Below are 23,712 nucleotides of genomic sequence, written 5' to 3'. Positions count from 1 at the left end.
AGGTCCTTTCTTTGTAGTTGCAATTTCCCGTAGCCTTCTATACTTTCTTGCTGGACTTTTCTCCTGATCTTTGACTAATACCATTATTATAAATAATAATAATAATAATAATAATAATAATAATATGGAATATTATTCCATCAAGTATCATAAACACAAAATTACAGCAAAATAATTTAACCATAAGAATTAAATAAAGAAAATAAAAAATCTACATAGATATAGAGGATTAGTATCATATATAAACACAAAATTACAGCTAGCAATATGTAAGATTTAGATTTTAGAGGACTGCTTCAGCGCAGCTCTCCCATACTCACAATGCGACTGTGTATGAAACAAGGCGGCAGCAGAATCCCCGGACGCATCAATAATATTCTCAGAATCATAGTTTCTAGACGACGCTGCTGCAGCAAACCTGAATTGCTTCACCCAAAGGAACAGAATCACAGAGACGAGGAAAGCCGCGAGAAGCAGGACGAGCAGGAGCAGCATGATCTCGCCGTGCAGCGTGAAGTCGCGGTCGCTGGTGTACCGTAGTCCACCGCCTTTATCAGATTCTGATACAGGAGCTATGGATGGTGACAGTGGAGCCATTTTATTTGAGCTGAGGTACGAGGTTAGCTGTGGCCGGCGCCGGTGATATGGTAAACTGGCCGGCCGGCAGGCTTGGTAGGAGAGAGATATTTAGGCTGGGGGCTTCTTGTAAGGAGCTGAGGTATAGCCCACAAGGCCACAAGGTGTGTCTCTTCTTATGCAACCTTGTTGATAAAATGCAACTTATAAAACACGTTTTTTTAAATTGTGGTTCAAATATTTGTTATTTATGTGAGTAATGTTATTGATGTAATTAATATACCTGTGCGAATGGACCAAGCCTATGACCCATGTAGGGACGTGTTTCATATGCTCATCCATCATATAATACCTTTAGTTGATAAAATTCATAAGCTACATTTAACTTTTTAACGTGTTACTGTTTTTTTTTTCTTTTTAAGTAAAGAATAAAAATGTCAATTAATTCATCAATAGTGAATGAATATTGGACATAAAATGACAAGTTAGGTGTCCCACGTACGAGTGAGGGGAGCGAATGAGATGAAAACAGCATTGCGGCAGCCAAAGAGAGGGAACCACACAGACATATATGCATGAGAAATTAAAGCAAGGAACACCAGGCGTATAGCATCTCTCAATAGTCATATAATCCAAGGAAGATATTTGCAAGAGAGATATGTCGTGTTGCTATATATAACTTATAGAAACCTAGGTAATATGGCGACATGGCTTAGCATTTAGCAACTACAAGGGTTACTATGCCACATGCATGGCTCTAATATCTCCGATAGTCGGATTGGGTAAATTTTCATTTTTATTAGGTGACGTGAGAAATCATGATAACTATTCGTCTATATTGAGTAAATATTTATATGTGATATAATTTGCAAACTGTAAAGAAAAAGTAAATTTCACTAGGAAAATCTTTTGCAACGAGCTCAACCCAATAACTAACGAACCGTACTATTATTAAATTTATATGCACAAAAATGACAAGTGGTATATTTTATTGTGACTTTTTTAAGTTTAAATACTTGATTATTTTTAATCATTAAAAGACTTGACAAAATCTCCAATGGAACTATCTCATGAACAAATAGGGTATAAGTATTACTTCGTATATTCTACATAAAAAGTATTATATGTTTCATCAAAATCAATCAATTTATCTTGTATTACACTTTTTTCTTATAAATAACTAATTAACCCCTAAGTATTACATTTTGATTTAGAAGTATCACATTTTTCTTATAGCTAAAATTAACTTACTTTACATTTCTATCACGTCTAGTTCCCATCCAACATGGCCACAGCCCCCCACACAGAGCATGTATTTAAGCATGAAATGACATAGTATCCGAGGAAGAGGCTTATCTCATTCCCATGGATTCGTCCTCAACGATAAACATCAAGCAACCCGACAATATACTTAAACAAACATAGCACACAACCGTTCCCACGGGCCCGGAAACATGTACCAAAAAGCATACAGCAGTAAAATTACTACACAAATCACATGAAAGAACATAGTATGTTGCGTTGAGGATGAATGCCCAATAATTGATCAAGCGGTTCACACAAATCAAACCAAAAGCAGTAGTAGCTAGCTCAAAAAGATGTGGTTTCTAACAGGTCCATAGTTAAGGACAGCATAAAACTATGTATAATGACAGCAAGAAGATGCTTAAATACCAAAAGTGTCTACATGTAGCACCTTGCTTGCTTGTATTCCACGAGTTCAGTAATGCAAACCAAAAATAAAAAATAAAAATTGGCCTAATATAATGACACTACTCGAACTGCTCCCAGTTTTGAGTTACTACAGTAGATGAGGGTGACCTGGGAGGCGGGGGGTTGAGGCTGCCAACGCCCGACTCAAATGTTTCCCATTGAGTTTGAACTGACACCGAATTAGAGGAGTCCGAAAAGGGATTCGAATTCTTCCCTTTCAGAACATCCATTTTATCTACGAGGCTCTGGACCCTCCGCACCTGAATGGTAGAATAATATGTTAGGCTGAAGCTTTCAATAAATAAATATACCATTCTGAAAAATCATATAAATTCCACATGGGATGCATGGTCCATTAACTAAAAGCCTCTCTCTAAATTTAGTACCGGTCTACTTGAAGCAAGCGAATAACCATATACAGCTATAATATGGATTGGTAACTGAATCCGAAAATGCAATGACCTTGAGTGATTGAAGTCAAAAACACAGAAAAGGATCATGTAGAAATTTTTACTTCTCATTTATTTTAATGATGGAAGCCAAACTATAATTCCAAGGCAAGTTAAACTCGTCAAAATTTCTAGGGATAGAATCATGCCAAACACTAGGACTGCAATGACAAATTTAGTTGTAGCCAGTGATGAAAAGAAATGTGTCAGGCCCAGAAACATTGCTACATTTCAGTGGAAAAATAGAAGATCAATAGTAAGGAGAAAAGTGATGATTTTTAGGAGAAAATAACAATTCATTCACTAACACATACCACAGTAACATAAAACACAACATTCAAAGGATAAAAGAACTAGCAAAAGGGAGCAAGGTATCTTGTCTTGGACTTCCCCATGTCAATAGCCTCCATCCCAATCTAGGTGGGCAGGTATACCGTCTTGGATTTTCATGTTTTAACTTAAATTATTATTATTATTATTATTATTATTATTATTATTATTATTATTATTATTATTATTTGTAATTGATTTTTTATATAATAATCCAGATGTCACAAAACCTTCAAGTTAAAGCAGTCTGCAGAATAAAACCAACAGGGAACAGATTACCTCCATCTTTCTTTGCACTTTCCCGTCTCCTTCAGCCTCGATACCATCCAATTTCAATAACTGTCTCATCAGCATCTCAGTTAAATAAATAATATCCTTGTCATCGACCTTGGTTCCAGAATCGATAACCGCTTGTAAAGCATCCACCTACACGAATAACAACTCTGGAATTAGGCATTCTTGTGAAGATACTAATACTGATAATACGAAGCATCAGAAGAAAAGAATATCAACCTGTTCCGAGAGCTTATCCACTTCTGCTCTCACTTCAGCAACTGCTTCACCCCCTCTTGATATTACACTATTTTCCTTAACCTCTTCAGGCGTTTTCTCGTTACTTGTTGTATCCTCCATAAGAAGCAATTTGGAATTGTCCTTTACACCAGCCACGGACAAATATTCTTGATCTTCTTTTTCTTTACCTCTGAACAAAAGTTTTTGCACTTTAGGCTCCAGTCCAATTACTTGGGCAATAATGTCTTTCACTTGACCTGCAATCACAATGCAAAATTATGAGAATAGCAAGTCATAGATACCCTTCAAAGTAATTACAAAGAAACCTTAAATTTGCAAAATCCATAATTAGGCATCATATTCCTTCATACTATATCATCATTAGAAGTTTACAACAAAAAAAATCACAAAATCTACAGTTCAATAGCATATGTCTCCAATTTTTAAAGCAGATTGTATCAAAAGCAGCAGACATGGCATAAACAACACGAAATTATTCAAATAACATAGAGACCTGCACTTCATACTATACATATGCAATTGATTCTCTTTCCAACAAATTTAATAAAGATTATCCCTCAGCCTTGCATATAATCATAAACCTAAAAGTAAAATAGAGAAAAAAGAGTTGGAATTCCGACCTAATATTCTGAATTCATGGAAGGACTTTTTAACATATAATCAAGCAGATCATCGACACACACAAACGATCCTCACCTACCCCACAATAAAAGCAAAACCAGTAAATTCAAGTAACTCGACGGCAATTCAGATAATCGCACCTGCATACAATTAGACGCAATTCCGGATATATAAAAGAGGTAAAAAGAGTTAGAATACTACACAACTTAGAATATACAGGGCGAAATTTAGGACTCTATTTCTAGTAAAACTGGGACTTCTCAAAATGACGAATCAAATAGTTTTTTTTTTTTTTTTGGAAAACCAGAAAAGAAAATCTACCAAAAGTGGAATCAGAGGGCACTGTGAGGTCGAGTTGCTGGGAACCATAAGAGAGCTTGACGGTAACAGTAGCGGCAGTAGGCCCACTAGAGCCATCATCTCTCTTTTGAACAATCATGCCACCTGGCCTCAAATCCCAGGCAGCGATTTCCTCACCGCCATTGCTCACTGGCTCCGAGTTTGAACAGTTCATCATCGTTCCAAAATTCTGAAATCGGGTTTAGCGCAGTTCGAATGAATATCGGAAAATAAAATACGGTTTTACAAAGAATCACCGGTGAAAATGATTAAAAGGGCCAAAGCAAGCTCTGCAATGGCGTTGACATAGATCTGAGAAAGTCATAGGCCCAATTGTCTTGCGGGCTCATATACCCGACCCATATCAAGGAAGTCTTGATTTTTCTTTTATTTTTTAATATCCGGCATGAATAAAAACCAAAAATTATTCTCTCAATCATAATTTAAATTGTAAGGTAGACGATTGATAAATATTTATAATGTCACATTGGAAACATTGATATGCTTAATTCCAACTTCACCCTACTCGAAAACTTAGTTGGATATTCTGGCTAGAGCTTGGGTAAGTGAATCAACTTACAAAATTCTCTCTCAATATTAAATGCATTTTTTATAGGCGAAGGAGGGGACACATGCCACACACCCCGCATGTCCTCCACGTGGAATACATAGGTTGGTCGGCCAGAGAGACGACTCCAAGTGCCACGATGATGGGTATATGACAGACAAGACGTGATTAAGACAAGGTGTCAGGGGCTAAAGGTCGGACAGATGAGCAGTGAGTCAGGAAGTTCTCCTCCCAATCTTAAGGTGAGCACCCTGCTCGGGGTCAAGCGATTGGGAAGATGAAATGGGTCTTTGATCCCGACCGGTTAGAATCCTGATCCGGTGGAGTACTGGGTTACCCGATCAGGTGTATATGTATTATCAAACACATTTCTAGAGTTATGTCGTTGTATTTTAGGTTTATGTTATTGTTTTTATGAATATCTTAAATTAGATATGTTGAGCTACACTAATACCCAGTATCCTATTAATATGATTTATGAATAAATTCTTTATAGATGGCCTAACAATACTTATATTTTCAAATTATGCCTATGCATGTTCCAAATAAAGTAGATTATGATCGGAAGCCTCTAATAATAGAAGTTTGCCTATGGTTAATTAATTACAACTAAAATGTTTCTAAGGATTTTGTTTGTCTATATAATGATTGAAATGGTGAAAGGAAACAGGATTGTGTTGGTAGATATAAGGGGCATGATGGAAAACCAAGATGGGCGGTAGAAAAGGTGGAACTTTCGCCAATGGAATTTGAGTACTATTCAGTATTGCCAATGGAATTTAGAATGAACTGCAAATTGATACAAAACTACGTTACAACAAAGTTACAATATTTCAGTAGGCGACAGGGCGTTAGATTTCTCAATACAAGATTTAGTTTGTTTGTTTATGATCCATCCAGACTTCTAGAAGCTTGGATTAGTGTTCTATAATAGCTACTTGTGTCCGCGGCGATAACATTTTAGAATTTAGATTATCTAATTCAAGGCTAGGCATAATGTGGGATGATAGTGGCTAATTGCGTTGATTTACAGTTTTGCACTTTAGTATGTAGTGTGTTATTTAAGCTGATAGTGACTAATTGGGTTGATTTGCATTGAAGTGTGTTATTTAATTTAAATGGACTGAAACATAGCAAGTCCTGTTTAGTATAATATCAATATGTATATAAAAATAATAATTATACAATATAGTTATTAACTTAATATTTTAGTTAAAGATTAAGATGAAATATACGTGGTAGATAATTCTGAAGAATACTATTTTAAGTTGATGATGTCAAAATTAATTGGAAGAGGATTCCTTGATTCGGCGAGATCGCCGGATCAATGTAGTAGTTTGGGTTAGACTTTTCTATAAACGTCTATTTTAACACATAACATCTTTGACCGCGTAGGCGTGCATATACAAATTATATATAGGAAAAGTTTACATTTATGAAAGTTATATATTGTCTATTGAATATATTTTTTTGAAAGTTGTTTATTGAATATATGAATTTACTAAATTTGTATAAAAAAATCTTTAAAAGTTTAGTTTCAATTGACATCTAAGAGCATTTACATTATAAGTTTTTTCTTGATTTTAGAATAATAAAAAATTTGTGTGTTAATTTTAAACTAATTTGAGATAATTCAATGGTAGCTAAAGTGACAAGTGAACTCTCTTTATGAGGAAGAATTCCGGGAGAACCCCGGTTCGATTTCAGGTGTACATATAAAAAAAAGGAAAATGGAGGCTACGCTTTGCACAAGTGGCGCAATATTCGCCCCTAATAAATGTGTAATTAGGGACTTTTTATTTATTTTTTATCAATTTTTTTTTCCCCTCATATTTATCCTAGTTGAGACCTCAAAAATTACAAAAAGCTCTTTACTATTGATTTGCTCTAATGTCTTAATATAAATCTCTTAAATAAGAGAAAAAGGACATACAATTAATTTATACAAAAGGATACAGGTTTTTTTTAATCACTCTCGAGTCTCGAGCTCTTCTTTACTATTTAATGGATCACTCCCTTGGTGGATTCTATTTGGTTAATCTGTCTCTATAGTTGTTAAACCATAAAATTAGTGAATTAAGACGGAATATAAGCAATATGTGATGGAACGCTCATGAACAAAAATAAGATAAAACGAACAAATTTATAAACAAAAAAGCTCCCAAATTCTCGTTTCAAAGATAGATATCATGCTTTTAATAATATGCTTTTAATAATCAGTTAATTACTAGAGAAACAATAATACTCATTTTAATCGGCACAAAACATAAAAACAGAGAGAAGTTGGCTGCTACTGAAGCTTCTAAGTACCAACCTAGTTCAATAACATCTTAAGCAAATTGCCTTCAAATATCAGTTTCTGTGGGTTTTACTGTGGGTTTGGTGGCCTGCTGTTGGCTGAAGAGACCCTCGACCCCCATTCCAGCAATTCTTTGCTCGTGTCATCCTTGTGAGCAATTACTTCAATAAAGCATAGGCAATCTTTCTTTGCTCCTGTCGCTGTCTCGATTGCTGCAACTAGCTCATCTTCGTAACGAACCTGCCAATGAAATTGCACCCTGTTAGAAAATGTTATCTTAGGAGAAAGTGGCGTTTAACATTAAACTAGACTATTTTTTCATAGTTGATCGACACAAATTAAGAAGACCAGCATATATTGCTCATAGCTGATCGAGGTTCAAACAATCTCATTGAGAGTGAAACTTGTAATTTATGGTTACCAAATCAAATCTAAAACTAAGAAGACCTGCTTAAATTGTGCAGTGCATAGTTGATCTGTTCAAACTAAAAAAAATTAATAGGTCATCTCATTTAGAGAGGTATTGGTTACCAAATCAACCATTTGACTTGCTCACCTTGGTTGTCCAGCATTTGCCCTGGCCGTTGTGGATTGCATCAACAAGGGCAGTGTAATTCCAGTTCTTGATTACGTTGTAAGGTCCATCATGGATTTCAACTTCGATTGTGTAGCCACCATTGTTGATGAGGAAGATTATGCTCCTCTGCCCGCATCGCAGCATCGTCGACACATCCTGAGCGGTTACCTGCAAGTATTCGCCAGAGATATGAGGAGCTGCAAAAATCACATTATTGCAATGAAGCCAAACCACATAACGCCATGATTTTCACCTGAAAACTACCGTCGCCGATGAAGGAAATCACCCGCTTCTCGGGAACAGCTTGAGCATAGCCAAGAGTGGAACCAACAGACCAACCAATTGACCCATACTGCATTTGGAACTCATACCCGCACCCTTCTGGTAGTTTCAGCTTCTGGCAATTGAACCAGGAATCCCCTGTCTCAGCAATCACGGCGGTTTCACCGGACAGCATTTTCTGAACGTGCTGGAAGAGAATATTCACCCTTAATGGCTCTTTAGGCTCACATTTGACAGGACTCCCTTCAGGAACATAAATCCTGTAGTAATTTTCGTAAGCAGTCTTGTTGCAGTTGAGTCTCTTCGCCAAAGCGGTTAGGAAATCCTTCATCAGGACACAACCAAATGCAGGTCCGTTTCCGATCGTCACGCGATCAGGCTGAACGATGATCGCCTTCTCCTTCTTCAGAAGCAGGGAGTAGCCGACGGAGCTGTAGTCGTTGAATATAGGTCCGGCGAACAAGTACGCATCGGCGGATTCGACGATCTCAGCGCAGAACGACGTGCTAACGGCGCCCCAGTAAGTTCCGATGAAATGAGGGTGGTGCTCGGGAACGAGCCCCTTGGCCGACGGCATAACCGCCACGGCATAGCCACAAGCATCCGCCAACTCCACGAAGGATTTGCAGGCTTTTGCAACACGCATTTTTGGACCTCCCACCATAACTGGCTTTACAGCCTTGTTCAGAAACTCTGCCGCCGCTTCCACCGCGGCTTCCAACCCCATCTGATTACTCAATCTACAGTACAAATGTTAAACTCGATCAAATCCAACAGAAATCAGATCTCAATAGAAAACCACGTTATCATCAATTACTAGAGATTAAGAAAACAAAAGCATATATAGTACGTAGAAGATTGAAGAGAAACACACCGTGGATTGATCGAAAATGGAACCGGTTCACGGCTGAAGGTAGGATGTGGAATCCCTGCCAGGTTACAGCTTATGCTTATGTAAACCGGCTTACTCTCTTTCAACGACGTCGATATCGCAGTATCGATCAACTCATGCGCATCCTCCAAATTGTTCACCACGGCCTAAAATTAAAAAATATGATTATATATAGTCGCGATTTACTCGAAATGCGGATTCAATAAGCGAGATAACGAGATCGATCGTGCATTTTGAAAATGATAATGAGAATCCATAGATATAAACAAATGCGATAGTGTATGGGATTCAAACCTGATAACAAGTGACGGTTTGAAAGCAACGAAGCTCCTGGGTGAAATCGGGTAAGCCGATGGTGTGATGGAGGATCCGGTTGGTCCCGTAGTCATTGGAGTTGGGGCCGCCAACAATGCATATGAGAGGGAGGTTCTCGCTGTAGGCGCCGGCAATGGCATTGAGGACGCTGAGGCCTCCGACGGTGAAGGTGACGGCGCAAGCACCGACTCCGCGGGACCTAGCGTAACCGTCGGCGGCGTATCCGGCATTGAGCTCGTTGCAGCAGCCGATGAGGTTGAGCCCGGGCTCGTCAATGAGATGGTCGAGGAGCGTGAGGTTGAAGTCACCGGGGACGGCGAAGACGTCACTCACCCCTATCTGCACGAGGCGGCGAGCCAGGTGGCGGCCGAGCGTGGCCTCGGCGGAGCTGCAGTGGAAGGAGGAGTTCTGGATGGTGAAGGCGCCGGTGGAGGGGGCGTTGCCTACGTCATTGTTCAATGGCTTACACGTGTCAATGGATCCAATCTTCGTGTCCATAAGAGGAATTTGTAAATTTTTTTGGGAGAAGAATTTTCTTTGTTTCTTTGTTGGGAATGTTGTTGTGAGTGAGAGCGGTGATAAACGGCGCCTTATATATATATAGCTGCGGTGAATTGGAGAAGAAGAAAAGAAGACTAAAAACAAGGGGCGGTCTTGGATTCCAATTTCTGATGGCTTTTTTTATTTTTAGGCTGCGGACTCTCTACACTCTACTCTACTTCTATACATGGTTTTGATTTAGTTTTTTAATAGTTTTGAGTCTGTTACAATGTAGTATCTGTTTATAGCTATTTTCTCAATTAAATAAAGTATAAAAAGTCAATATCACAACACTTCTAAATTTAATCAACACAATTTACTATTTACTATTTACTATTTACAATAAATTTCACTGTAATCAACTATTTTATCACATAATACAAATTTAAATGTGCCTCTTATTGTTATGGTCCGTTCACGATACATCGTGCTATGAAAACACATTCATTTTGAAGTTTGACAAAATTTGTCAAAATTAATTACTTATTTATCTTTTTATAATTTATATTAAAATTGTGTCCAAATATAATTAAAATATTACTTCATGTTTTTTACTCTCGTATTTTTTCTTTCAACTTACATTTATTTCCTTCGATGTTCTATCACTATTCGATAGTCGAGAATGTGAAAGCCGATGAGTTCAAATCAATCAATAAGACTAACATATCACTCATGTTTAACTTGTAACTTTATGATTACCAACTCAATCGTCTAACTAATTCGGTAATGTTTTCCCTTGGATATTTTGTATTATATTATTATGGGTGTTAGCGAACAAAGCTTTCAAGCAAACTACTAGTGTGTGTGTTCGCTAATAAACAAACATTAATAAACAAAATTTAGAGCTCGGTTAATAAACAAACAGAGTCTGAACAGTGGTAAGCTTGTTACAGACACACACATACATACGCACACATACATGGGTAATATGATGTCGTTTGTTTGGTTATTGTTCGCGAACATAGATTATTTATTGTTCACGAACGAATTGTGATCATGAACATGCGTGTGTAGGTGTTTGGTTATTAAGTGTTCACAAACGTGTTTGTTAACGTTTACGACCATATTCATGAACGTGCTTGTTAACAAACACGTTCATAAACGTGTTCGCAAACGTTAACAAACACTAATGAACACTTAACAAACGAATACGAACATGATTTTCAAAAATCTTAACAAACGAACACAAACACGAACACTCCAAAAACCTTAACAATCGAACACAAACAACCTTTGTTCGTTTATGTTCGGTTCGTTAACACCCTGCATATTATATATATATTAACGTAAGACGTCATGTTACGTCACAATTGTTGAGGTAATTTTGTATTTTTGTATGACGGTTGTTAGAGTGGAATAGTGTCACATTGTCATCAGTAGACATGCGTAAGGGATCCACGTTGGTTCCTTTGAAGCTGGTTGGCCCCTTGTTTGGACCACTTTTTGGTATTTTAAACTCTCTCACTTTTTAAATAAAAAAAAATACTCCTTTAATTTGTTCTTGCAAAATATATAAATTTTTTATCCTAATACTAAGCTTAATACTATAAAAGTTAAATTAAAAATAAGTGAAGTCTCGTTAATCGAATCAAACACATAAAATGATCAAGAAGAACAAATAATAATTTTGATGTGATATGTAAATATATAACTTTTATATATTAATACTTATTTAAAAAATGGATTGTGAAAAATTTTAGTCAAATTTTATTAATTGAATCAAATTTATCAAATAAGACAAGAGTATTAATTTACAACCAAACACTCGTTAAGAATTACATGTAACACATTTTGACATTAATTGTGAGTTTGCTCATAATTTGAATCATACAATCATACAATGAACCCAAAGACTTCTAAATCTACTAGCTATATATATTTGTACTTTGTTTCAACTGTCAAATAAAAAAATACTTTGAAAGAAAAATTGACAAATAGAAAACATGTGTGAAGAGTAAATAAAGATATTCTTTTTCAACTTTTATTTGTTAAAATTTGAATTTCAGTAAGATTATTATAGTTAATCTTTGTTAAAAATGTCACACTTGTGTAAGGCCGTCTCACATACCCTTATCTGTGAGTCGGGTTGAGTCAGGTCAATATGAATATGTAATACTTATATTAGAAAATGTAATACTAATTAAGAATAAAGTCTTTGTTATTTATAACAAAAAAAATAATACTTTACCCTACTTTAGAAGATATGAGTAATATTTTATATTTTGATGGAAAGGTAATTTGCTTGCTTGGAAGTCAAAAACCATTGATTTGAACCGGAAATGGATGCGCTAGTTTAATTTACACACCGCCGTCACCGCGTCGCACAATTTTCATTTCATTTTATTTTATTTTCAAAAAACATTAGCATATACCATACCACTATAATTCACTGTTCATTTGTTCAACCAGGGAAAGAAATCAAATTTGATTTGTATTTCCATTCCATTTCAATAAAAAAAAAATTAAATTCTCATAAATATCTCATTTGTTTCCCATTATACAATATTTTGGTAAAAGAAATATATACTGGTGGTGTATATTTATTTGTAAATATTATGTAATGTTTAATGTAATGTGATATTATCAATAAAAAAAAACACACACATCCTCTTCAAAAAAAAAAAAAAAAACACACACACACATCAATTACTATCTATTAAGCCAAAAATATGTGGACTTTCAAATCATGTTTTTAAAACGTTTCAAACTTTAATTTGATACTAAATTAGTGCGTAACTCTTAAAAATTTGACTAAATAGTTATTTGGAGAGAATATGATATTAAGCCTGGTACAGGGTGATAGAGAAATCGACAAAAATGTGAAAGTTTTTAAATCAATTGACAAAAATATGACATTTTGAGAAAAGTGTCAAAAAGTGAAAAACGTGTATGGGAAACGCGTGTGGCATTAGAAACTCATTTTTCAAACTCGTTTGACCTTTTTTTTTTTTTTTCGAAATACGTAGATCAAACGCATTTGAAAAATGCGTTTGGAGAAGACGACCCAACAGCCCAGGCGAGATTTTATTTTTCAAACGCGTTTGATCTATATATTTCAACAAAAAAAAAAAAAAAGGTCAAACGAGTTTGAGAAATGCATTTCTAATCCCGCACGCATTTTTCAAACACGTTTTTCATTTTTTTGTCACTTCTTTCAAAATGTCATATTTTTATCAATTGATTTAAAAACTTTCACATTTTTGTCGATTTCTCTATCATCCTGTACCAGGCTTAATATCATATTCTCTCCAAATAACTATTTAGTCAAATTTTTAAGAGTTACCCACTAATTTAAACTTTGACATTTCTGTCAATTTTCCCAGAGTGATGTATCATAAACCGGGTTCTGAGATTCCTATATTTGTAGATTGCTGCAGCGTGGTTGTTCCTAGTTGGCGCAGACAGAAAGTGGGCAAAGGCGCATTGGTCGCAGATGCGCGGGCCGACCGTCAAAGGAACAATGACCGACGAATTCATCGAATCTGTGACCTTAAGGCTTGGCTTGATTTTGAAGGCTTGAAACCGCAGGCGATCGCCGAGAAAAAGGCATGTGTCCAGTGAATATGCATATGCGGGCATGGGACCCACACGTGTCCTGCATGCAAAAAACCACACTGTACATCTACCCTCGCTCGGCACGTGACAGAATATTCATGTGACCACCCACCCAACAGCTCATGCACAAACTATACACTGAATGAGGATTCAAAAATTATATGTTGTGGGAATCATAAGGTTATATATTTTATTTTTAATTGGAGTGATTTATTGATTTTTTTTGTTTGAGTAGATCAATTATAAATAGTTTAGATTAAGTTATTTCACTGTGGTCATTATTTATTGATTAAGGTTACAAGGTAGGATTTATAAGTGCATATTCTCAGGTAGTAACGGCATGTTTCTCTCGTCACTAAAAGAAATATGCGTGGTCAATATTTTACGACTAATATAGCTTCTAGCAAAGAACGTAACCAATTTGGCAAGGTGCTAGACTTGGTCATTTAGGCTTCCTCAACAATTTTCTAACCATCAATAATAGCCAGACTTGATCTTTTAGCCTTTACCCTACAATTCTCCTTGTCAACCTGATTATACAATTTGTTAAAATCAAATCTTTATCACTATATGAAAAACTATAACTCTCAACAAAAACTTTACTTTCTTATATCATCATATTTTTAAGAGACAATGCTCAATTTAATCATAAACTTTCAGCTGATAATCTCTTAACTATTAATTAGACTTGACCCTTCGCGGATGTCAGTCGAACATAATTACACTTTCAAATACTAGCGGACAACCGACTAGCTGTGGGTTTCCTAATTGTTCAAAAAATAATATTAATTTATTTACTGGAATATATCTGCGCCGTCTTAAAGTAAATTTCTTTTTCTTCAAATAATTACACAGTATTAATAAAGTGAATATATATCTACTACGCCGTCTTAAAGTTAATTTTTTTATTTTCTCCAAATAATTAATTTATGTAATATATCCACTACGCCGTCAAAAAGTTATTTTTAAAAAAAATTTCTTCAAGTAATAGCAGAACTAATTTAACGGAATGTATCTTCGCCGTCTTAAAGTTAATTTTTAATTTTCTTAAAATAATTACAATGTTAATTTAATAAAATATCTACGCCGTCTTAGAGAATATAAAATAAAAATAAAGTAAAAAGAAGAAGAAGCTAGGTCGGTATACACAAATATATAAAAATAATGAAGTCAAAGATGATGAGCTATGACAGTGGAGAGACAATAAGATAATGACGGTAGTGGTTTGCAATGGAAAGAAGATAATGACATGGATCGGAGATGAAATTGGTCTGAGAAAGTAAATGGCATGGCAGCAACTGCAGGGTTAAAGTATAAATGTTTTTAAAGGGTGGAGAGTATAAGCTAAATATGTTTAGTTTACAAGTAAACATATTAATTTTTAGCAGTGTTAACTATTGAGAGCGCCAAAGGCCTTGTGGTCAAGCGGCATCCGGTGTACATTCCCATGTGGAAGGGAGTGGATTCGAGCCTCAGTGGAGACATCTGTTGACTCTTTGTGCTTCAGTAGGTTGAGAAAGAAAGTAGCTAAACAGTTGAGTTCTAAGTAGCTAAACAGTTCAGTAGAACTCAAAAAAACTATTGAGAGCATTCCTAAGAGTTATGGTTTTTACTTTTATACAAATTTTAAAAAATGAAATAAGATAGTGGAAGGGGAAAAAATAAATACAAAAAAGTAAAAAATAAAAAAATCAGTGTTTTACGTGCACCTATAGAAAGTATATGTATTTTTCTCCTTCTTGTAAATCTCACAAAAAATTGTTTTGGAGAAATTCATTTATCCTCTCCCTCCTCTCCTCCAATTCAGTCTATAAATTTGTAAAAACCCTGATGAGATACTCTGAGTAATTATTATCTTGAGAAGATAAATATTATACGAGTTAATTTCATTTTTTGTCCTAGATTTATATGTGATAGTCTAGTTTTAGTCTTTTTTTTTTTATTAAAACGTTCATATTTGGTCCTAGTATTATTGTGACAAGACTATTTTTGGTCCTCTATTAACAAAATAGTTGTAATGTCGTTAAATACAAATGCATTTCGGTCTTCAATTACAGATCTTTTTCAAAAAATATATATATACATAAAAATATAGCGGAGTCAACTTACTTTGTATAAAAATGATCGAAAAAACATTGTATTTAACGACATTTCAACAATTTTGTTGACGGAGGATCAAGAATAGTCATGCCACAATAATACTAGAATCAAATGTGGATGTTTTAATAAAAAAAAAAGACTAAAAATGGAATACCACATATAAATCTAGGACAAAAAATGGAATTAACTCAATATTATACTATTGATGTATAATATTAACAAAACGTATATATAGTTGATACATGATATTGAAGTATTCTAAAATTATTTTAGTTAGCCAAAAAATAATAAAATTGAATCAAAATCACGTGTTCGAATTTTGGGAGTATAATTACCTTAAAAATCATAAAGAGTATTTGTCAACTCAAAATTGTTCTCTAGATGTATGGTGTATGGTTGTAGTTTACTAATCGAGAAAATTTGTAATTAGATTTAAAAAAAATATACAATCCATATTATTTGAGTGAATTTTATCCAAAATTATATAATTCAAATTATTTGTAATTTTTTAAAGATTCTTGCATTTAAGGGAGCTGCCTAATGGCTTATAATTTTTTATCTATTAAGATTTTAAGTTAAACTTTACCCCTAACACATTTTCAGACAATGACAACTTAAATTAAAATCTCTTAGATTTACAATTTAGACTAATTTCATATTAATATTTTTAAGGGAAGTGGAAGTTGGAATGATAGAGTTACGATGGTGGTGACGTCGACAATGAACAGCGGTTTTGGGGTTTTTGCATCGTAGTTGATAACTTGATATGAGCCAGATTTGTACGCGTTAATTAATTGAGAAGTTTTTCTTTTTCTTTTTAAATAGATATTAATAATATCTCATATTTTTTTAGTTAATATTTTGTCTTATATTTTTATTGAACTAATCACTTGTGGACTAAATGGCTAATGTTGATGTGTAATGCAATAAACAATTAAGCACCGTTCTTGCTTCTTTTTCATTTTCATGTTTCTTGATTCTACAATGCAGTGGGCGACTGCACCGACTAGGCGGGTGTGTTGCATGCACGTTAAGTTCTCCGTACATAATAAAGACTAAATGCAAAAACGACAAGGACAGAATTGGGCGCAATGCACGTTCCGCATACTGCCGCATGTTCCCCCAAACTGCGGTGCGGTTTTAAAAATTAAAATTGAGCTTTGAGCAACAATCTGGGGGGATCCACAGTAAAGTTTACTACTAAACGCACATCTCATTTCCCATGACTAAACGGAGAACTTCATATACTCACTATTGATATATTTACCTTTCTCGACCCGCTAAATTACACGGATTTTAAGTGAAAAATGAAATCCCGATAATGGCGCCATCTAATCAGCTTAGCTTGCGGGGATGAAGAAATGGTTAATAGAACAGCAGGGCAGGATGTAGTTAAATCACTATATGGCTTGTAATTAGTTGGGTGGGTGGGTTATCGAGCTGAAGGATTTTGTTTGGTCTTGGAGAAATGAATGTCCCCGCTAAGTATAGCACCTATAAATTTCTCTGCGTCCTCTTCCGTCACTTCATCTTTAAGCACTGCAAACTTTCCTTTACGTGGTTTGTAGGCAAGCAATAGACAATCTGTGGATTTAAAGCCTGATTTGTCAAATGCCTTTAAAAATGACTCCTGCTTGGCAGCATCCAGAAGAGCATAGGAAATTGAATCTCTTGGACCATTTGGACTGTTCTGCCGTCTCACTAAAGATTTCTGGGAGACCTTAAAAGGATAAACAAATATTATATAATATTATTCTATGGTCATCATTTAAATCTTATATTATATTCGGAGAGTAAATTGCACTAAAAAGACTGAAAGAGGGGCTTACCGACAAGAGAATCTTTTCGAGCTTAGCCCTTGATTTGGAGGACCTGAAAACACCAATTATGCAGACAGGAGAATTCTCCCCGCAAATATCATCCATGTTTGATCCTGTGAGAAGCGGAATTTGTTTAAACTCTGATTCAGCTTGTGATGGCCTCGCCTTCTTGTTCTTCCTCTCAAAATTCTCTAGTAAACCACTTAAATCTTGAATAGCAGATTTCAGGTCTTTTACAGAAATCCCAGTCTTCAAAATATGCTTCTCCCCATTTGACAGCCAACCAACAACTGCTGGAAGAGCATCAACCCCTAACTTTTTCACAGCTGGATCAGAAACATCATGAATCTGTTCAAAATTAAGAGATCTGTTACTACTCATTACATTTCAATTTTTTGTGCAATTCAATGAAGTTGAAGAATTCTTGTACAACTTGATCAAAGATTATCACAATATATAGTATAATGTCATTACCTCTGCATCATAGAAAACAATACGTTTTCTATACAAGCCACTAAGAGCCCTCCAAATAACCGGAGTGTCTTTTTTTGTGGAGAGGAGTATCACTTTTGGTAAACCTCCAGCAGCCTCAGAAGCAAAATTAAAGTGATTCAAGTTGACACGTTTTGAGAATCTGGGCAGATGCTCTTGACAGAAACTTTTCAAGCTTTTAACATCTAAATCACCATGGTACTCTAACATGGAACCGCTTTCCAATGATTTAAAGGAATAAATAAACAGTTTTGGTGCATTGCGAGGATGTATGCCAAGCTCCTTGCAAAGAGATGCATCAGTTTTGCAATTTACCTTTCCTACCTGTTATTAGACAAATCATTTTAGTAAAGATACCAAATAATAGGCATACACTGTCAAGGAGATAACTAAACCTCCCCTTCACCAAAAAAAGAGAGAGAGAAAGAAAAGTACCTTCAGCACTCCTTGTAGTGAGCTGGCAACTTCGCCTATAATAGATTCATAAGATTCAACATCTTTTACATTTGATGTATAAGATAATAAGAGCCAAGTTATGCCTTTATCAGCTATCTCGTTCCTGTATGTTTCTGAATTTATAGAAGGGATACTCTTCACAGTACTCCTTGTTCCAGACTGAGACCTCCCTGAACTACTAAAACCACCAGAGTGACTTCCACCTCCCATGCCACCTCCAAAGAAGTTGGAGAACATATCATCCAAACCAAAACCAAAGGAGGAGCCTTGGTTACCAGCACCACCAAAAGAAAACGAAAATGATTTTGAACCTCCTTGTCCACCCATATTTTGCCAACTGCCAGGCTTGAAATTAAACCCATTTTGTCCTGGTCCACTTGTGAAGTATGTATATCCACCTTGGTCTCCACCACTTCCACCAGCAAACCCAGGAGCTCCCTTCTCATCTCCATAGAGGTCATAGTTCTTCCTCTTCTCTTCATCGGAAAGAATATCATATGCTGAAATGATTGAATAGAAACCACAAATCAGCATCTCAACCAAAAAAAAATAAAAGGAAATTGACAATTTATAGGGTTTATCATATTTGCTAGGAAAAAAATAAGAGAAGAAAGAGATGCGTGGCCTAGAGATGAAGATATAAATTCAAATAGATAGAAGATAAGAGATGGTATGAGGTTAATGCTAATATTCCTAAAAATAGCAACAGAAGGATTTTAGTTCTTAAGCAAGTCAAAGAATCATCAGCATCATAAATATCCAAATTGATTCAATTAATAGAAAACTTAAATAATACCAACTATATGAATTTTTTCAACAAATCCCTCTTTTGGCTGTGGGAAAGTTGTTCAGATAGAATATATTAAATGCCAATGTACCATTATTAATCTCAGAAAACTTCTCTTGTGCCCCCTTTTCTTTGTTTTTATCTGGGTGATATTTCAGGGAAAGCCTGCCAAAAAAAAATAAAAATGATTAAAGCTAGTCACAGAAACAAAAACTGAAAGAAAATAACATTCAGGTATATTCCCTTATATAGGATACATAAACTGAAAGAAAATAAAAGGAGCTCAATAATAAGAAAGAAGGAAGCACAAAAAGCACATACTTATGGAAAGCTTTCTGAATCTCCCGTTGACTTGCATTTTTGTCAACCCCAAGCACCTAATACAAAATAAAAAGAAAAAAAAAATAAGCAAGGAGATGTAAATACTGAACTCAGCAATGATACTATTAGTATGAGTAGTACTCCATAACAATTACTAAGAAATTTATATAATTAATACTTTGCAGGTATAGGAATTTCATATCAGAAAAGGATCATGGTCTATGCCTGATTAGTCACACCCCTGGATAATGAGGAAAAGGTTTTCAGCTATGAGTAATCCTATATTCCTATGACTGCGAACACATCCATCTGCATTAATGAATTATGTTTGTTCTACATGTCTTTTGTTGAAGTATCTTTATTTTAAATTCATTAAAAACCAATTATGCAAAAAAGCATTGTTTTTTGCCAATTAAAATATTGAAGCATATCAATTCAGAATGTAGAAATGAACATGAAATCTTAGACAGAGCATTATTCTTGCTAGTTCTTCCAAAATTATTATTCCTTCTGAAGCCGCTATTGGTCACACTAACACAGTACAAAACAAGATTGTTGCAGAATCAATTCGGTTGCAATGAGACAAGGCATTAGCACCCCCAACCCCCTCAATCATTCAATTTTTTCCTATTTCAGTAAAGCAAATTCATGAAATTAAAATGATAAATATTGAGATAGCAATATGTAAAGCAAATTTTCCTCCAGGAATTTAAACAAAGTTACTAATTTCTTCTCTCCTGGAACAGATATGCAATTCCTGTACAATATACTATTCAATACAATCGCATCACCTAGTGTCTACATAAAATATAAACATAAATTCCACCGTACAAGCATATATTACTGAAAATGATACATATATTCTTCGATTTTCTCTCTAAAAAGTTCCTATACCGTCAGTTAAGAGACAGAATTTTCTCCTTTGCGCACCAGCAACAAAAGAAATTCGGTAATTAAACTAAACAAACGCCATTCATAGGAATAAAGGCAATATAAAATGCAATAGAGGAAAACACAAAAACAGGGATAGGTCAAAGTGACTTGCCTTGTAAGGATCAAGGGTTTTTGATTCTATGCTAAACAGAGATAATGCAAATGCAAATAGAATTGCAGCTGATATCAATCGCGTCCTCATGGCCTGGTCTAATAAGCAGTCACTGCAATGATTCCGATCCTCCTCCTTGCTCCAATTGTAGTTCCCGGCGAATTTCTGAAGTGTAAAGTTTCACAGACAATTAACGGAGAATGGGGTCGCAATTATATATTTCGCTGGTAGACAACTTCTAGATGATTCTGTGTATACGTGGCAGGTCAAAAGGGTTCCACGACTTTGGACCAATAGGATTTTAGAATTTATTTTGTGTGATGCGTTAAAAACATTCGAATATATTTAAAATATACGAATATTTTTTTTTTAAAAAAAATGGTCAAACAATTCTTTCATGTATTTGTGAATATTTTAATTAAGCGGTTATTGTTTGGAAATTAGTTGCTGAGTAATATTTGATAGCTAATTGTATTAGTATATTGCTGATAATTAATATAATAGTTATTTTGACCAATTAATAGTATGATTTGCGAGTAATATATAAAATGATTTTTTTGATAAAAATAGGGGTTAACCCAGGTAGCCTAAGATGGTGTGGCTCCATTCTGATAAATGATTCTTCGACGAAATTTCACATCGCATTGGTTCTTCCATATCATATCCCAGATATTCGCGGGGACATCCACCAAGATCTTGAGCCTCGCGGCATGTGAAAGGGAACAAATAGTCAAACACATAAGCCCTGCACCATGTGATTTGATGGATGAGATTATTTCAAAAATATAAAGATTAATTAATAGGGAATTAATTAATAGGGCAAACACATAATTTGAATAGGGATTTAAATAATGAAATTATTTTTTTTTGAGGTAAATAATGAAATTATTTGATTAAGATGTTATGCATAATTTTAAGAATGTATTTATGGTATAATAAGATACGTCATGACTATGGTAGAATATATTTATGTTATGCACACAAGCCTATATAGATTTAATTGCTATTTACTTATTTTGGGGGGTTTTTTCGCAATACTTATTTCAATAGTTGACTGTGATTTGTTCTGTATGTCATCACGTCGATGATAGTGTGGTGTGTGCACTTTTATGCTTTATCGTGTGCGCAGTGCGCTTGTGTTGTGCATATATAGGTTGTTTCAGTTGTGTGCATCACGTGGTCGTTTTGTACATTACACCTGGGATGTCATGCATTTATTCATGCATTTTGTCATATTTTAGACATGTGTTTTGTTGTTTTTATGTTGTTTCATTTACGTGCATTCATGTGTTGCATTGTCACCTCCACTTAAAAAACACCCAAAGTATTGAAATATGTTAATCCATTGCTATTTGATCAATTTCTCACAGTGGGTCTAAAATGCATACAACAGTACAAAGGAGTGCACATTATTCATAATGTCTATATACAGAGACCCTATGCTCTAAATAATATAAAACGTATATTGTTCCAAGGCTTTATAAACTCATGCAAAGTTGGTGATCAATACTTCGTTCCACCGGGCAAAATATCCATAACACATCGGTCAATTGTGCCCAATTAAGCTCCAGGGGCTGAAAAAATAAAAACAATGACAAGATACAAATAAGAAACACCACAAAGTCTACAAAGCAACTCCCCAAAATCCACCATTGCTCAACAATGCACACATCACACCAAACAAATGCATACACCACATGTAAGAAACACAAACCACACTACACCCTAGCTGGGAAAACCCTCCACCCCTGCAATGCACACAACATACCAAATAGCTGCACACGAACCACCAACCACATACCAACAACTCTATCGATGACCCATACATTGTATAATACATTAATACATAACCACTCCATCGGAACTCAGCACCATAAGAATGCACACAAAGGCACAACCAAATGCATATAAGTCACCTAAACAATGCACACATCGGCCCAAACAAGTACACACTATGCATTAAAAACCCTACATTCCTACCCAACCACGAAAAAAAAAAAAAGACCACAAGATTGACACACACAAAAAATAATTAAGAAAAAAAAAAAAACTTACCTTGTCACAGGCAACTCAATTTTATTTTTTTTAATTTTGTTTTAAAAATACAATGCACCAAACAAACGCAATCATCATCCTAAACCTCTAAACTCATTCTTGGTGGGATCATCTCTACTAGGCAAAAATTTTCAAAAAATTTCCTGACGTTTCCTGACAGCTTTTTGACAAATTTGATACCACACCGACAGTCTGTTGATCTTGGCAATAGCAGTGTAAAATTTCTCTCAACAAGAGCTTTAATTCCCACCGAATAGATTCCCAATCGACAGGAGGCCACCGGAGTGGCGACCGGACCCAGTGCGCGAACCAAATTGGTTAAAATTAACTACCAATTTGATAATTTCGCAATAGTCGAGGAACCATTTCGGTAATAAACTATAGTATTGCTTTAAAGGGATTTTACCTAACCATATGAAGGTGGTGGAGTCAACAATAGCTTTTGAAGAAAGTTGTGTGGATTTTGACAAAAGGGACATAATTAAAGGAGGTGTAAGTCCTTGTGGGTAGGTTGGCCGTTGGCCACCACATGGGGAGGGATCGATGAAACTCAATACATATAGGGCTATAAAGGCCTTTATTGGGCTTGCAAGTGCGGGTGGTCTATTTTGGGACCACTAAGGCAAGTGGATCATAGGGTTCACGATCAATGTGGGGGAGGGGGAGACTGATAACTACTCTGCCGAACTGTGGGCCATAATGGAGGGTTTACAACTTGGTAGGGAAAGGGTTTTAGGCAGGTTCTCATTGAAATGGATACGAGAGCGATGGCGGAGATAGTGAACAATAGAGCTCCATAGGGGAATAATATCCCCCCCCCCCTCATGGATTGTAAGTTCATTGAAAAAGGTTTTGATTGCGTGACTTTCTCGCAAGTGTGCATATTACTTGGCCAATCTTAGGCAGACGGGCAATTGGGAAACTGGAGTCATGGAAGATCTAACGAGATGATTGGTTTCCTTCAAGCTGACTTGGAAGGAACCAGGTATTGAATAATCAATTAACTGTCGCGTGAGTGATGTGCTCTTTACCCAAAAAAAAAAAAA

General features: G+C 35.3%; 3 protein-coding genes across 5 annotated transcripts; all 3 read right to left on the bottom strand.

The window, feature by feature from the left end:
• Nucleotides 1-2,075: 2,075 nt before the first annotated feature.
• Nucleotides 2,076-4,814, bottom strand: LOC116028588 (BAG family molecular chaperone regulator 4). Of its 2 annotated transcripts, none has more exons than XM_031270348.1 (4): nt 4,545-4,814; nt 3,582-3,838; nt 3,348-3,494; nt 2,076-2,549 (listed from the first exon to the last, which is right to left on the bottom strand). In XM_031270348.1, the coding sequence occupies exons 1-4, from the start codon at nt 4,738-4,740 to the stop codon at nt 2,349-2,351; spliced, it is 801 nt and encodes a 266-aa protein (XP_031126208.1). In that variant the 5' UTR covers nt 4,741-4,814; the 3' UTR covers nt 2,076-2,348. The 2 variants fall into 2 exon arrangements, with proteins under 2 accessions (XP_031126208.1, XP_031126209.1); XM_031270349.1 differs by lacking the exon at nt 4,545-4,814 and adding an exon at nt 4,303-4,495.
• A 2,488-nt stretch (nt 4,815-7,302) lies between these two features.
• On the bottom strand, nt 7,303-10,057 carry LOC116028750 (pyruvate decarboxylase 1-like). The gene is made up of 5 exons (XM_031270563.1): nt 9,475-10,057; nt 9,163-9,326; nt 8,260-9,028; nt 7,986-8,174; nt 7,303-7,669 (listed from the first exon to the last, which is right to left on the bottom strand). Exons 1-5 carry the CDS (start codon nt 9,991-9,993, stop codon nt 7,499-7,501), a joined length of 1,812 nt encoding a protein of 603 aa, XP_031126423.1. The 5' UTR covers nt 9,994-10,057; the 3' UTR covers nt 7,303-7,498.
• A 6,652-nt stretch (nt 10,058-16,709) lies between these two features.
• On the bottom strand, nt 16,710-20,805 carry LOC116030412 (dnaJ protein ERDJ3A). 2 transcript variants are annotated; one of them, XM_031272658.1, is made up of 7 exons: nt 20,612-20,805; nt 19,567-19,622; nt 19,337-19,410; nt 18,438-18,958; nt 17,985-18,326; nt 17,520-17,858; nt 16,710-17,401 (listed from the first exon to the last, which is right to left on the bottom strand). In XM_031272658.1, the coding sequence occupies exons 1-7, from the start codon at nt 20,699-20,701 to the stop codon at nt 17,123-17,125; spliced, it is 1,701 nt and encodes a 566-aa protein (XP_031128518.1). In that variant the 5' UTR covers nt 20,702-20,805; the 3' UTR covers nt 16,710-17,122. The 2 variants fall into 2 exon arrangements, with proteins under 2 accessions (XP_031128518.1, XP_031128517.1); XM_031272657.1 differs by having other exon boundaries at nt 16,710-17,410; nt 20,612-20,804.
• Between the last annotated feature and the right edge of the window lie 2,907 nt (nt 20,806-23,712).

The sequence above is a fragment of the Ipomoea triloba genome, chromosome 9 (assembly GCF_003576645.1).
Source record: "Ipomoea triloba cultivar NCNSP0323 chromosome 9, ASM357664v1".
In the NCBI taxonomy this organism is placed as follows: domain Eukaryota; kingdom Viridiplantae; phylum Streptophyta; class Magnoliopsida; order Solanales; family Convolvulaceae; genus Ipomoea; species Ipomoea triloba.
The sequence above is the reverse complement of the archived record's forward strand: the minus strand, read 5'-3'. Positions and strand labels throughout refer to the sequence as shown.